Source organism: Lithobates pipiens, unplaced genomic scaffold (genome assembly GCF_037356315.1).
Source record: "Lithobates pipiens isolate NorthernLeopardFrog02 unplaced genomic scaffold, aLitPip1_a1.2 Scaffold_8, whole genome shotgun sequence".
NCBI classification, from domain to species: domain Eukaryota; kingdom Metazoa; phylum Chordata; class Amphibia; order Anura; family Ranidae; genus Lithobates; species Lithobates pipiens.
This window is the reverse complement of record NW_027507903.1, coordinates 348,255,785-348,272,720: the sequence shown is the minus strand read 5'-3', so window position 1 is coordinate 348,272,720 and position 16,936 is coordinate 348,255,785. Positions and strand designations below refer to the sequence as shown.

Sequence of the window (16,936 nt, the reverse complement as noted above, 5' to 3'; positions counted from 1 at the left end):
AAGCCCTTCAAAAAATTTACTCAGTCAGCCAGTCCTGGCTTGTACTTTAAGAATCCAAGCAGTAATCTGACCTCAACATGCATCAGAAAGAGTCCAGACTAGTGATATGTGACTCAAAAACATAAATAAATAGCTTGTAAATGTGTGGTTGGCTTAAATGACTGTACCAGTAGCTTCAAGTTAGTTCTTTAACAAAGCATAAGCTGATCTCAAGAGACTCTTAATCACATCTGATGCCAACACATGAGATCATCCATCATTCAGCCTCCTTCTAACACATAAAATACATTTTAATATAAAGTTTTATAAACTGGATCTCAAAATGGAAAACCCAAGAAGCACACTTGGTCAAATAATGACCCATCATGTTCCACTTAAAAAAATGAGATATGCAATATTGCAAAAAAGACAACTAAACGGTCTAATTTTTAACATTAATCCTAACATTTCTACCATTGTTTTATATATAAATTATATAAAAAATTATAAAATGGAAAAAATAACCACAGTGGTGATATGGAAAAAGAAAAGTTACAATTCTTATGAATTCCGACAAGCATATCATCTATTTTCATTGACCATAGTTTTATTTCAGTAACTATATTGCATAGGACAGGTGGAGATTGAAGAAGCATATATATTACATATAGTATTGTATATACATCCAGATGTGTGCCTCCATTTCTCAAATCATGCTTGTGTCAGAAACCATGAATCAGACCGAGACAGAAGTACAGTTAAATCACATTTGTTTAATAGTAATATAAAAAGGTAAACAGAGAAAATGTAGTCAAAACATACTGTAGCTTTTATTCAGGAACCAGAACGGATAGTCAGACAAGCCAAAACATCAGGGAGCCAGAGAACAGCGTAGTAGAACAGCAAGCAGGATCTGGAGCCAGAAGGAATGTCAGTCAAGCAAGTCTTTAACAGGAACACAGGAAAGCATCTCTAGAGATGTGACCAAGGTGAAGGCAGAGATCATCTGGACTGGATGGCTTAAGTAGGCAGGAGCGACTAGCAGGATCATCAAAAGGTGAGTCACTGTGGAGAGATAGGAGCTGGCAATTAGCTGACAGCTGAGCGGCCAGCCCAGAGAAGGAAGGGCTGTGCCCAGCCCTGACAGTACCCCCTCCTCAACAACCCCTCCCCCTCGGAGGACCACCAGGCTTGAGGAGAAAACGTCTATGGAAACCAAGGAAGAGGACAGGGGCATGTACATCCGAGGATGGGACCCAAGAGCGTTCCTCCAGACTGTACCCTTTCCAATGCACCAGGTACTGAATGTGCCCATGGAACCTACAGGAGTCAATAATGGACTGTACTTCATAATCCTCATGGTTCTCAACCTAAACAGGGTGAAGACATGGCACCGAGGTGGTAAAGCGGTTGCAGACTAAAGGTTTTAATAAGGAGACATGAAATACATTTGCGATACACATACTAGAAGGAAGGTCTAACGCGTAAGCCACTGGGTTAATTCTGCAAAGGATAGGGAAAGGCCCAATAAACCAAGATGTGAACTTCAGAGAGAGAGAACACGAAGTCAGAGGTTGCGAGATGACAGCCAGACCCTGTCCCCAACCTGGTAGGAAGGCACAGGTAGGCGTCTGCGGTCATCATGGAGTCTGTACCTATCAGTAGCATGTCACAAAGCCTCCTGGACTTGCACCCAAGTGGAACGAAGACCATGGAGATACTCCTCTAACGCAGAAATACTCTGTGAAACAAAAGATTCAGGCAACATGGAAAGTTGGAAACCATAAACGGGGACAATTGGGAAGCAGAATTCATGGCACTATTGTGAGCAGACTCTGCCCATGGTAAGAGGTCTGACCAGTTGTTATGACGGTTAGAAATATAGCAATGTAGGAAATGCTCCAAGGACTGTTTGGCTCATTCTGTGGCCCCATTAGACTGTGGGTGATCAGGGCTGGACTGGGACACAAATTTGGCCTTGGACTTCATCCAAACAGGCCCACTTTGATAGGTTTCTCCCATGCCGGCTGGACAAACCCTGGTCCCCTGCATGCTCCTCCCCTCCCTCATGCTGCTCTGGTCCCCCGCATGCTCCTCTCCCCCCTCATGCTGCTCTGGTCCCCTGCATGCTCCCCTCCCTCCCTCATGCTGCTCTGGTCCCCCGCATGCTCCCCCCATGCTGCTCTGGTCCCCCATATGCTCATCTCCCCCCTCATGCTGCTCTGGTCCCCCATACCCCCCCATGCTGCTCTGGTCCCCCATATCCTCCTCTCCCCCCATGCTGCTCTAGTCCCCCATATACTCCTCTCCCCCAATGCTACTCTGGTCCCCATATGCTCCTCCCCCCATGCTGCTCTGGTCCCATGTGCTCCTCTTTATGTCCAACTTGTCCTGAGATTTATACAACCATAATGGACATCACAATTGGCCTGAGAATCTGACTTTTTTCTGTTATAGTTAAGAAATGCACTCTAGTCTCCCTCCCTGTTTCCAGCCTGTAATTTTAAAGTGAAGGAGCAGCATCTGGCTGATGAGGTCATCTCCCTGCGCTATGCTTGTCAGAACATTTGCATGCAACACACTGCATCCAAGCTTGTCCCTTCCTCTCCTGGAGTGTTGTTGTACGTTGAATTACAAGAGGCTAAAGCCAGGTACATTTGGGGTTTTATGCTAGTTACAATTTAGGTACATTTAGTGATTTTAAATAGGTACATAAATAACTGCATTTATTGCTCTGCCTTGGTTCAGTTTTAAAGTAAAATTCTGGTCAAATCCCACTACCACTTAACATTTTTCCCTCTCCTCTAATTTGACCGGAATTCTACTTTTTCTTTTTACTGTGCACAGCACATTTTCCTTTAAATCAGTGCACATCTTTTAACCTTTCCCACACTAAATATAAAAAGAGCACTGTATTCGTGATGTATAAAAAAATCAGCTAGAATAAATTGGTCTTAAAATCAATCACTCTATATGTCAAGCATCCCTAAAGGGTGGCCCACGGTCCAGATCCAGCCCATGTCACTGTCCTACCCAGCCTGCTGCGGTCCTGCCATTTAGGAGCCAGTTTTTCACCTCAGCTGCCGTCAGTGCTGAGAATATCACAGCAGAGTGGAGAGGCAGGCTAGATCGCCGGGAGGCACAGCTGCTTAGGATGGAAGGCAGGTGCAGGAGCTGCCAGAGTTACCTTTTGAAGTTAATTGGTTGTTAGAATGCAGGGCGGTCCCAGCCACCAATCACCTGGTGGTTAACTTGAAAAGTTAACTCCAGCAGCTGCCAATCCCACTATCAATCCAGAGCTGTGTTTACACTCACTATCTGCTTTGTGCCCAAGGCAGGAGAGTGAAGGGACAGAGCCGCAAAGGCTGTAGTGTGAATGGGGGTGGGAAAGAGATGCAGGGGCTGCAAAGTCAATTGGGGTGACTGAATTGGGGGGTGGTAATGTGAATAAGGGACTGGGGGAGCTGCAGGGGCTGAAAAGTAAATTGGGGAACAGTAATGTGAAGGGGGGCAGAGCTGCAGGTGCTAGGGGGGCTGTAATGTAAATAGGGGGGGCAGAGGTGCGGGGGCTGCAATGTAAATTGGGGGACAGAGCTATGGGGGGCAGTAACGTGAATGGGGGACAGAGTTGCAAGGGCCGTAATGCGGATGGGAGGGGCAGTGCTGTAATGATGTCAATTATGAGGACAGAGCTGTGGGAATACGGTAATGTGAATGGGGGGGCTAGCAGAGATGCAATGGCTGCAATGTCAATTTTGAGGACAGAGCTGTGGGGGCACGGTAATGTGAATGGGCGGGGGAGAGATGCAATGTAAATTTTGAGGATGGGGCTGCAGGGGCATAATGTTAATGAGGGGACAGAGCTGCAAGGGGGCTGTGAGGTGAAGGGGGGCAGACCCAATGAAGGCTGTGATAGGAAGGGGGGGCAGAGAACACTGTTGTGGGAAGGGGATGCTCTAAAGGAGGACACCACTGTGGGGGGTGACGTGAAGGGGGCAGACGATACTGACATAAGAAGAGAATTGTGATATAAGAAAAGGAGGGATGTGATGTGAAGGACCTGAGTCATCACACAAACTTGCGATTTGTACCTCCGTTGGCAGAAATATTTTCTGATCTGACCTCTGTGAATTTTAATTCAATACCCCTGCTATATGTAATCCTTCTCATAATATGCAGTAATTAGCTATTTAATTCACACTTAAGTATATATTGAGCCTTTCCCACAGTACTACTTTTTTTTTTGGGCTGACTTTTTTCCTGTTGGAAAGATTTCCTCTAATTATTTCTCTTCTTGCCCACTCTCATCAGGACAAGAAGTGAAGATACAGCAATAAAAACAATAATCCTGTCTATTAAAACGGTTTAGGCTATATATTTAAATACAATTATTTCACAGTAATTTCTCAAAAATACTGTGTTTGTGAACAGAAAGGACTCTACTTTTGGGCATGCTTAAACTTAAATAAGATGAAAGTTAATACTTAACACAATATGGAATGGTATTTTAAGTCGACAAAAACAATAAGAAGTCAAAAGAGATGAAATCACAATTAAAAAAAGACTGAACCCTCATCCCCTCTTTGCATTCCCATGAATTTCCTTGTTATATTACACAAGACATAATGGCTGTGAGAGGCAATCAGCATGGCCAACCAGATTGCCATAAAGAAACATTTACACATACTAACAGATCAGTACCCAGAGGCATACAAACATCAAAGATCCACATCTATGACCCTCAATACATGTGAGCAGTCAAAGATCACATGTGTTTTATGTGACCTCTGGGTGTACAACATTCGGTATTAATTACTGCTCTAAAACAAATAATAACAAAAGCACTTTATTCTACTATGTTCTAGAACATGGAAACATTAATAAATAATAAACTTTGTAATGTTCTACAGTTATTTAAAGCCTAACTCTAGGCATGCATGAAATAAATATTAATGTTCCTTGCCTGGCTGATGCAGAATATCATGCTTGTTTACTAGGGGATGATCTTGATCTTTTTCACTATTGTTTTATCACTTAGCGCTGCATTTATTTTTTATTTGTCACAGAGCAATACTTGCCTTAATACATGTCCCTGTAGTCTCCATACCTGCCGGTCTCTTCATGCCAGTCTCCCAATATACTTGTAGCTGCCACTGCTAGTCCTGCATTGTATGTGGACTTAGGAGTGCCAAACTACTTTCTTGTGTGGAAGAGCTGCTTTAGGAACATAAATTAAAGTGATTGTAAATTCTTGTTTTTTTTTTTTTCTATAAAAAATAACAAACATGTTATACTTACCTGCTCTGTTGCAGTACATTTTTACAGAGCAGCCCAAATCCTCCTCTTCTCAGATCCCTCTACTGTGCTCCTGGCCCCTCCCTCCTGTTGAGTACCCCCACAGCAAGCAGCTTGCTATGGGGGCAACAGGGCTGAGTCACAGCTCCCTGTGTCCATTTAGACATGGAGCCACAGCCTGGCCCCACCCCCTCTGTCTCCTGATTGGCTAGCTGACCTTGATTGATAGCAGTGGGAGCCAATGGCGCCAATGCTGTGTCTCAGCCAATCCAAAGGGAGAATCTCGGATGGCCAAGATACCCGTGGACATCACTAGAGAGAGATGGGGCTCAAGTAAGTATTAGCCCTTGTACACACGGTCGGAGATTCCGACAACCAAATCCATCAGAGTAATTCCGACGGATTAATTCCGGAAGAGGTCCGGAAGTGATGTTGCATACACACGGTCGGACTAAGTTGTTGGAAAATCCGATTGTACATAACGTGATGACGTTATTTCGTTACGACGGGACTACGTTCAGGCTAGTAGCCAATGGCTTTGGTCTAGGAATTTGATCTGAGCATGCGTGGCACTTTGTCCATCGGAGTAGGCTACACATGACCGAAGTATGTCCGATCGGAGCATTTAGTCAGAAAATTTTACCGGCAAGTTGGAAAAGTTGGTCCGTCGGATATTCTGATGGAAACAGTCCGATGGAGACCACACACAGTCGGAATATCAGACAAAACGGTCCGATAGGACACATTCTGTCGGAATCTCCGACCGTGTGTACAAGGGCTTAAGGGGGCTGAGGGGGGCTGCTGCACACAGAAGGCTTTTTATCTTAATGCATAGAATGCATCTCTGAGCAAAATGTATCCCCCCGCCCATCGCTACATCACACCCCTCTCTCATCTAAGCAGCAGTGTATGGTCTTTTCCTGATATCGCTACTGAGACTCCTCTTCTGGATCCTGAAAGGATTCTGCTGCTGACCAGTTAACCCACCTGGTGGAATTCCCAAGTCTGGCTCGGGGGGTGAAAATTCAGTACCATTAGCGGTAACCCCAAACCAGACCCGGGATCGCAGGATGAGTATGCTTACCTTGTCCCCTGGATCCAGCGATGTCCCCCCGCTGTGTGAGCGGCTCATCCTCCGCCTGATCTATCATGGAGCCGGGCTCCATTCCCTGCGAGTGTTGCGACGCACGGGGACGGAGAAGGGCGCCAAATTCAAAAAGTGAAACACACACATTACATACAGTATAATGTCATCTTACAGATTACATTGCTGTATGTAATTATTTCACATCCCCTTTGTCCCTAATGGTCTGCCCAGTGTCCTGCATGCAGTTTTATAATATAAAAACTGTTCTTTCTGCCTGGAAACTGGAGATTGTCCATAGCAACCAAAACTGTCCCTTTACAAGTGATTTTAGACCAGCTAGAAAACAGGGACAATAAATTAGAATCACTCGCAGAATTGAGCGATAGTAATTTGTGGTGAGATCCTTCATCAAATTTGATTTGATTACATTATTGAATATTTTTTTATTATTATTATATTATTATTTGGTATAATTATTTATAGTAATTTATTATATTATAATTTCCACAAAAGAAGAGGCCAAAACATCATGTGATCATGAATCTAGGTTAGTAAAAGGGACATTTAGATTTTTTTTCTATGGCAGCAACTAGTTAGTGAGGGAAAGGTGGAAGGGTTCAGCTTTAAGGTATTACACCATCCCCCAGAATTAATTATTTTATGCATTCCGTTTCAAAGACTACATTTTGCAATTAATGTCAGTTTCTCTTCATGTAAGTGCTAACTGAATGGTATCTAGTTTTCTAAAGCACTGTATTCCATCACTATCACAATTTTTTTTCTTAGTAAAATGTTGTTTGCAGCTTTTTTGATCCTCTGTTGAATCTTTGTGCTACCGATCTCCTGTAGAATCTTTGCAGCAACTTGCAAGACATTTCTCACAGCAACTTAGCTGATGGCGACATTATTGGACCATGTGTAAAGTGCGTTGGCATGGCCACTGGTAATCTTTATTGGAAGAACATGTAGTGGCAATACAGGAGAAACATTAGGAGACAGAGGCAGATCATTAAACATAATAGGAAGTATGTGAATAAGGACTTTTGTGGTAGGGTCACCAGGTATTGCTTACATGAAAGCTGCAGGTTTTATTAAAAATATTAAAAATGACCTTTGAAATGACTTTAGCACTTTTAAAGCTTATATGACGTTTTATTGACTGGGTTTTCATACACTTGAGGTACTGAAAGAAGCACAAGGATAGCTACGTAATGTACAATGTATAAAAGCATGGTTTTTAATGTGCTTCTTTTAAAGTTCCTCTATAGGTAAAGGAAATGGTAATACACATCACTAGGCCTGGATTTTATTTCTTAACACAGTAGAAAAAACAACAACCTCATGTCGCCTACACACAACCGGACTTTCCAGCAGACTAGGTCCGACAGAATCAGTCCGGACAATCCGATCGTGTGTGGGCTAATCCAATCATTTTTCATTTAAAAAATCAGATGGACCTAGAAATAGAACATGTTTCAAATCTGTCCGATGGACTCAATCGGGAAAACCGTTTGTCTGTATGCTGGTCCGACGGACCAAATACGACGCAAGGGAAGCTATTGGCTACTGGCTATTGAACTTCCTTTTTTAGTCCTGTCTTACGTCATCACGTTCAAAACTAACAGACTTAGTCCTTTTGTGTGTGAGCAAGTCCATTCGTTTGGAAGGTCCGTCTGAACTCTGCCGAAAGTCCGGCGGGAAGACCGTCAGACCTAGTCTACCGGAAACTCCGGTTGTGCGTACACGGCATTACATGAACAAAGCAGTCAGAGATTAAAGAGGAACTGCAGTCTGCTCACATCATTTGTAATAAAAAAAATCTTTGCATTCTGAAGCTTCCCCCTAACCACTTTGCATATTATTTTATATATTCTGTAATTCTGTACTTGCCAAATATGCTGCAGAAATCTCTCTCCACTGAGTTTGGCTGCAACCATTTTAACTGTGGGCATCTGAAGCTGTTGCTTGTTCACTTCCTGGATTTACACAGACAGACAGAGGCACATCTCCAGCTCTGCAGCTTTCATTGGACCTCTTATGACTCACCCCCCCCCCCCCCCCCCACCTCCTGGAAAACTCTCACAAGAGTGAGAGAGGGAGCTGTGCATGATATCAAAAGCCTAGGTTTTTTACCAGACAAGAAACAGGAAGTGGGCTGTATAAGGTATTTACTAGCAGAACAAAAAAAATTGTTACTATCCAAAGTTAAAACAACAATGGCAGAAGATTTAATAGATGGAAAGATGAAAAAATGACTGAAAGTCTGCTTTAAAGATATATCCCATGTGTACCCACAGCAGTCACGCTTGGTTTTAAAGTTTAAAGAAAAAAAAATGAATGTAGATATTTTCTCAGTATGAATTGGTATTATATTTTTTGTGTATGTATATAGATGCAAACGATGCTTCAATCAAAATGATAGTAATGTGATACATCTAGCTTTGTAGGTAGCCTGTCTACAAATTCTCAGCGTGGCAGTTCCCTGTGTTCTTAGAAAACACTCCAGCTATGCTTTCAATCACAGATGTACAACTTATAATTTCCCCTGTCAAGACAAAGCATGTATACAATATATTTGCAGTCTGAATATGGCATCCCAAGGGAGCAAGCAGATGGAGAAAGATATGTTGTATGTTACAAGAAAGGTCCACTTCAGATGTCAGTTTGGGGTCCATGAAAATGCTATCAGGCTCCTAGATCTTTGGTACTACTTGACCTTGACTTAGTAAATGGCAGTAATTTGCTGCCACAACAATTATGCCATCTACACTGAACTCCAGCTCATTGCCTTTACAAGGGGCTCTGGGATTACCGTGACATATGTTTCTATAGTCATGTTGTCAAAACAGTTATATTTACAAGAGATGCAGATTTTAAAGTTGTAGCTTGGAGTATACTAACAGATAGAATTTCTAGTACTGAAAAATCCTAATGCACACATACAAGAGGAGCAAAAAAAAAAGAAAAAAAAGGGAAATCAAGTCAGTTTAGCAAACATTCTTTTTCGCTTTTTTTTCTTCGTTTTTTTTGGATTAAATTACCCAATAAAATTTTTTACTAAAACTATTTTATGATGGGTGATGTAAACTTATGTTTCCTAATCAGCTTAGAAATCCTGTCACCTGATAATTGATAAAAAAAAAAAAAAAAACTTCCAATAAGATTATATGTACATTTAACATATTTTAGTATGGTTTGTGCATCCCCTGTGTAGACATCCAAAAGACTTGAGACCACCGATGGGTTGTAGTCATACTGGATGGGATTGTCAGCTGTCCAGCAGACTCAAATCTCACTCATGTGACACTTTTTAATATTCCCCTTTGCTGCTCTCCCAGATCTATATAAAATGTTATATAGGGAGGTATGGGAAGTTTCAGAGGATCTTGGCCAGCACAGACATTAATTAGGCACTCCCAAAAAAGGAGAGGGCTATGACCTTCAAGGAAGGTGGGGTTCAGACAAACCATTTAACACGGACAGGGGTGTTTAAAATTATGAGCTTTTATTCATTTATGTAAAACCTTTATCCTAAAAGGAAAATGAGGATAAACTGTGACAGGTGAACTGGATATCATTGCTTTCATGTACTATCTGGATTTGGCTGTGGAAATAGTTGCTACTCTGCAGCCAACTGCCAAAAAGATGTATAGATGTAGATATATGCATGTGTATACACATGTCTATGTATTTTCAGATTGATATCATGGAATATTACAGCCATATATTATAGCAGTATATATGTCCTCTGTTTTAGCCACTGAAAGTAATTTTCTGGTTGCTATCGCACTAAAAATAGGCGTCCTCTTCTTGTTTGCTTTAATGCTACACTTCAGGTAAGTAAACATTAGAGGCCAGCTTTGGCCCTTAATTGGACATACTAATTGGTATGTCCAGATATTTTTCTGTATATTGACAGTTCACACATATTTTTATCACAGCCTGATCTTTCTGTTTCCTCTCTGGCCCTCCCTTAGGAGAAAAACAGGCATGCATCATACATGCATCAGGATCTATGTGTTCTGATAGATTATAGACTTAATAACCGCATGCATTGCCAAACTTTAGTTTATAAAAGAAGATTGTTGAGGAACAAGGGCCTCCTTACCACATCCAGTCCTCCAAAAGGGGTGCGAGGGCTTTGGGGGGGGGGCTTAGAGCAGAATCTGGAAACCCCCTTTATAATAAAGGGGGCTCTAGATATCTGCCACTCCCAGGGGAAAGAGTAGAGAGGTACATTAGTACCCATTATTACTTTATTATCATTCCCACAAGGAGTTAAGTGAAGATATACACACCACCCAGAGCCCTACAAAGTTCGCCCACTGCAATCCCTTCACTAAATGGCAGATCATCAGCACTGCAGTAATGTAAACACAGTGATCCCAACTATCCCAGTTGACAACATTGACTAAATATGTTCATTACCATATATGGGCAGTGACGTCACCCTGGGATCTGAGTCATTACCACAATTAGTCAAAGACGTGGGAATCCAGAACATTACCATATTTGAAAAATGTGGAAAGGTCTCCCACAGCCTATTCAGTAGATTGCTTAAAAAAAAAAAAAAAAAAAACAGGCTGGCGGTGTTAACAATATAAATAGTTATATATATTTGAGAGAAATAACACTGTAGATAGTTGATCCAGAAAGTCCCCAATTTCCTTTGGCGATCAGGAAGGATTTTTTTCTGTTGGAGCAAAATGTATCATAAGTGTTTTTTTTTTTTTGCCTTCCTCTGCATTAGCTGTGGGTTTGGGTTTCTGATGGTGCAAAATGTTTCATTGTATTTTTGGTCTTCTGTCTGAACTCAATAGATGTGTCATTTTTCAAACTAACAATATAATGATATGCAAATGAATCAGAGCACATAGAACAAATTCATGATTTCACTCATCAAAAGATGTTACAGGTCAATGCTTATCGATTCTCTCTTACCTGAAGCTCTGATTCCAGACTGTATTTACGAGGCGGCTGTCTAAGCTCTTCCGTTGGTGACCAGACCCTCCCATCACACCTGCAGACAGAGGGCAAACTAAAGTCACTCATTATCAATCACACCCAGTGGCATCAAAACAAAGGTATAAAATAAGATCATCAAAATAAATAAGATCATTCCTGGCAAACGACAATGCAGTGAAGAATAGCAGTAGTTCTCATCATGCTTAGTCATCACTGATTACATCAACAGGAGAGTTTGTAAGTAAAATATATATGATGTCTATTGTACTTCTAAACACCTGTGCAAACGCTCATTACAATTGCAGTCCGAAAGTAAATAGAGAAATAAACAGTATATCCACTTGAGACCTTTCTTGGACCTTTCTTGGTTTGGAAAGCTGGCATCAGGGATGGCTCAATCAACCTTTTTTCTTATCTAAGATTACTGGTAAAGTTTGCCTTGCCATTGTTCTCATATCAATACGTAGGGAGGTCCCCGAATTTACACAAAGCCTCAATATCTCTCCAAGTCAAGATTTGCCCCCATCCCCAGATGTCAAATGCTAGAGCTTCTGCTGGCTATGTCACGCTAAAGGGTTCCAACACTGCATTTTACACTGGCACTGTGATAAATGCAAACTATTGATGTCATTATAATATAGTTTATGTATATCATATTTTCTGTAACTAAGTAACTAATGGACAATCTTTGTGCAGCATGTACAAAGAAGATTGAGCTTTTCACACCAGTCCCCAAACCATTATAAAGCTTGCAATCAAATGCAATCAAATGTCTCTAGGAAAGTTAAATGCTAACGCAAGTAACCCAATTGTTTGCAATTAATATTTTTTTAATGTGGGAAAAGAGCCTAAACACTGGTAAAGTATAAATATATATATATATATATATATATATATATATATATATATATATATATATATATATATATATATATATATATACGGTATATATATATATACACACACACACACACACACACACACACACACACACACACACAGAGTGTGTTACCTCCAAATGTATTATTGCAAATATGTGTCTTTCATTTTAAGTAGGGTGTGGAAGTTTAGTCTGAATAATTTATAAATCTTAAAAAAATACTCTACTAAGTTGTGATCTCAACTGTACAACAGTCAACAGGACCAAATATTTCCAACAAATAGCACACAAGGTGAGTGGGAGTGTTTTAAAGATGAAGCAAACCCGTGAATTAGTCATCGTATTCCATTGGGTAACAAGCATAAAACACTAAATTAAAATCTAGGTGGATACATTTTATTGTATAAAAACAAATAAATAGGAAAAACAAGCCCTTAAAAAGTACAAAAGTAGAAGGGGCATCCTTGAAATTTCAGATTTAGAAGGAGTGCCACAATAAATGCAAGGGAGCAATCAAGGTGACTAAAATAGAAAACCAGAAATAAGAAAATTGCTATTGCAAGTAAAACAAATTCCTTTTTTGTTTTCAAATATATCAATAGTAAAAAGGTTGTGAAAGAACAGATAAGCCCCATAATGGATAAACATGGGAAACTGGTCACAAACGACAGGAACAAAGCAGATGTATTAAATTTTTTTTTTCACTTTTACAGATGAAAAAGATTGGTTTGATAGCCTTAACAGCAAAAATAGCTCTGTGGTTAAGTGAAAACCAGGTACCAAAAGAGACTGGAGAAAAAAATTACCAGGTCCAGATTGCTTATACCTTTGGAAACTTAGCACAGTTATAGCCAAGCCACTATTTCTGATTTTAAGACACCTAACTGTCTGGAATGGTATACCGATTGATTGGCATAGGGCAAATGTGATACCATTAAAAAAAAAAAAGGATTGAGATGCATAACAGGAAAACAGGAAATTACAGACCAGTCAGCCTAACATCAAGAGTATGTAAGATATTTGAGGTAATGGTAAGGGACGCTATACAGAAATGTGTCTGTAATAAAGGTATCATAAGTGACAACCAGCATGGATTTATAAAAGACCATTCTTGTCAAACCAACCTGTTATCATTCTATGGGATTAAGTGATAAATTGGAAGGTGGATTTTACTAAGGTATTTGATTCTGTACTTCCTCAATGTTTAACCTCCCTGGCGGTACGATTATTTCAGATTTTAGGTGCTGAAAGTGGTACCATTATTTTGCATGGAAATTTGGCGTTTTATATTGTAGGCCTGTAATTCTTAGAAATAATTCACTTAAATCTGTCCAAACAAGAGATCCTGGGTAGAATAAAAATTGAAATATGAAATCATAAATTAATATATATATATATATATATATATATATATATATATATATATATATATATATATATTAAATAACTATAAATAATTATAACAAATAATAATAATAAAAATGATTCAATAATATAATCAAATCAAAAACACTGAAATGTGCTGAGTTGCAGAATTGTCATTGTCATTACTTTTAGCGTTTGATGATGAATTTCCCCACAAATTACTATCGCTCAATTCTGCGAGTGATTCTAATTTATTATCGCTGTTTTCTAACTGGTCTATAAGCACTTTTGATGTAAACTGAAATTTTTTGGTTGCTATGGACAATCTCCAGTTTTCAGGCATAAAGAACAGTATTTATAATATAAAACTGCATGCAGGACACTGGACAAACCACTAGGGACAAAGGGATGTGTAATTATTTGATACAGTATACTGTATCTATACTGTGATTTTACTTTTTGAATTTTGCGCCGAACTCCGTCCCCGTGCATCGCAACACTCGCAGGGAACGGAGCTCGGCGATTTGACAGATCGAGCAGAAGACAGCTCGCAGGTCACAGTGCGGGGAGACATCGATGGATCCAGGGGACAAGGTAAGTAACCACATCCATGGATCCAGCGATGCGGTCCCGAGTCTGGCTCGGGAATACCGCTTATGGTATTTAAATCTTACCCCGAGCCAGACTCTGGAATACCGCCAGGGAGGCTACTCTATAAAATAAGGTCTGCTGAAATTATATGTACATGGAAAGGAAACTGGTTACGTGAACGGTTCTACTAGTGATAATTGACTCATTCTCTGAATGGTCTAAAGTTGTAAGTGGTGTGCCCCAGAGTTTTGTCTTGAGGCCAAAGCTGCTCAGTTTGTTTAATAATGATATAGCAGTTAAAATTAAAATCTCAATTTCAGTATTTGCTGACGATACCAAATTATGCATCAAAATAACTTTGGCACAGGATGCAGCATTATTACAAGAAAATAATGACAAAATAGGGTGTTGGGGAGCAACAATGCAGACGAGGTTCAATATAGAGAAATGTAAAGTTATGCACTTGGGTACTAAACAATACACATGCAAATTACAGATTAGGAATGGCTCCCCTAAGAGAATTGTGTTATGGAAAGTGATCTGAGGGTGTTGGTAGATCACAGACACAGCACAGAAGTCAAGCCAAAGTTTTCAAAGCTAGCAAAATACTCTCATGCATTGAAAAAGTCATACATTCAAGAGTTAAATCAAAATTCTACCCCTTTACAAATCACTGGTTTGGCCTCATCTTGAATAGGCAGTCCAGTTTTGGTCACAAATCCTCAGGAAACATGTGGTTGGTAAAGAAAGCGATAGCGAAGAAAACTAAATCAATAAGGGGGATGGAGGACCTCAGCTATGAGGATCGAATACTTAGATTATAGTTATTCACTTTGGAGACGAGGCGCTCCAGAGGCGATATGATTACAAAGTACACATATATCAAAGGTGACTCCAGTAACTGTGATAGACTGTTTAAGATCCTTGAAGATGTCACACAGCTGCCATTTGATGTTAGAAGAAAGGAGTTTTTACCTTAGATTGAGAAAAGGGTTCTTTACTGTTTACTAGAACAATAAAAATGTGGATATCCCTCCCCCAGGAAGTGGTACTAGCAGAAAAATTTAAAAATTAAAAAAAAAAAGTTTTAGACTTAATGTAGACGGGACGTTTTACAACCTCTCCTGAATGATTTAACTTGGCAGACAGTAACCGACATTAAAAACGTCCATTTTGCCGCATTTAAATGCGGCATTTAGCCACTTTTGCGTTTATTACTATTATTATAAAAGATTTATATAGCGCCGATAGTTTACGCAGTGCTTTACAACATTAGGGCAGACAGTACAATACAATACAATTCAATACAGGGGGGAATCAGAGAGCCCTGATCATTAGTGCTTACAATCTAGGAGGGAGGGTCAAGTTATACAAAAGGGTAATACCTGTGGGGGATTAACTAATGGAGAAAATAGTGTAGTTGTTAGATGGAGGCAGGAAAGTCTTCTCTGAAGAGGAAGGTTTTCAGGGATAGCCTAAAAGTGGATAAATGTGGAGACAGTCTAATAGATTGGGGTAGCGAATTGCAGAGGATGGACGAGGCTTGGGAGAAGTCCTGGAGGCGGATATGGGAGGAGGTGATGAGAGCGCTAGAGAGCAGGAGGTCTTGGGAGGAAGAAAGACGACGATTAGGTTGGTATTTTGAGACTAGGCTAGTGATGTAGCTGGGGGCAGAGTTGTGGATGGCTTTGTAACTTAATGTTAGTATTTTGAATTGAATTTGTTGGGAGAGTGGCAGCCAATGGAGGGATTGGCAGAGAGGGGTAGCAGACACTGTGCGGTTTGTAAGATGGATGAGTCTGGCAGCAGGATTCATGATGAACTGAAGGGGGGATAGTCTATTTAAAAGTAAGCCAATAAGGAGGGAGCTGCAGTAGTCAATGGTTTCATTGGTTAGACATAGTTTAGAGATGTTGCGGAGGTAGAGGCGGCAAACTTTGGAAAGTGATTGGATGTAGGGCTGAAAGGAGAGTTTAGAATCCAGGATAACACCTAGCACGCTGAAATGTGGAGATGGGTGGATGGTTGTGCCATTGCTCTTGACAAAGAAGTCAAGGGAAGAGGCACGTTTAGAAGTGATTTTTTTAAATTGGCAAAAATTAAAAATGCCTGTAAACGAAACGTGGCTAAACGTGAGTTACTGCATTTACAAGCTGTTACAGGCATTTGGCGTTTAAAATGCCTCTGAACATCCGTCTTGAGCGCATTTTTTTGCTTTCCAAAAAATTCTTCTAAACTCAACTGCCTAGAAACGATGATGTACTGATAAGATAACAGAGGAAAGTTCAGGGGCAGCTGAAAAAAAAAACCGCCCAATTGCTCCTAATGCCGCGTACACACGACCGGACTTTTTGACAGCAAAGGTCAGACGGAACTAGTCCATCGGACAATTCGATCATGTGTGGGCTCCACATCGGACCTTTGCTTGACTTTTGGCAGAGTTCCAGCGGACTTTCCACCACCAACTCCCCCCTGGTCGGGGTTGGTCGGTCACCCGTCACACTTACCATGGGCAAGGCTTCTATTCCGGGCGATGGGCGACCGGCTTCCCCTGTGTTTCCTTCTCTGCATCACTGCGGTGTCCTCGCCATGAGGCTCCTCTTCTGCATCACGGCAGTATTCTAGCCATGCTTCACCTCCCTTGGCCAATAGGGTAGCTTTTCCTTTCAGACAATCGGAAAAAGGGGCTCACCCGCTTGCTGATTGGCTGGGAGAATCAGTGTTACAATCAGTGTTACAATATCAAATATTCATTCGCTATTGTCACACAACTG

The 16,936-nt window shown here is 40.7% G+C and overlaps 1 protein-coding gene across 1 annotated transcript in view; it reads right to left on the bottom strand.

The window, feature by feature from the left end:
- The window catches only part of PDLIM4 (PDZ and LIM domain 4), a 262,578-nt gene that overhangs the window by 114,974 nt on the left and 130,668 nt on the right, over window positions 1–16,936 (bottom strand). Inside the window, exon 3 of the mRNA XM_077473273.1 lies at window positions 11,303–11,381. Within this exon, the coding sequence (XP_077329399.1) occupies window positions 11,303–11,381 (79 nt within the window). The remainder of the gene's footprint in view (window positions 1–11,302; window positions 11,382–16,936) is intronic.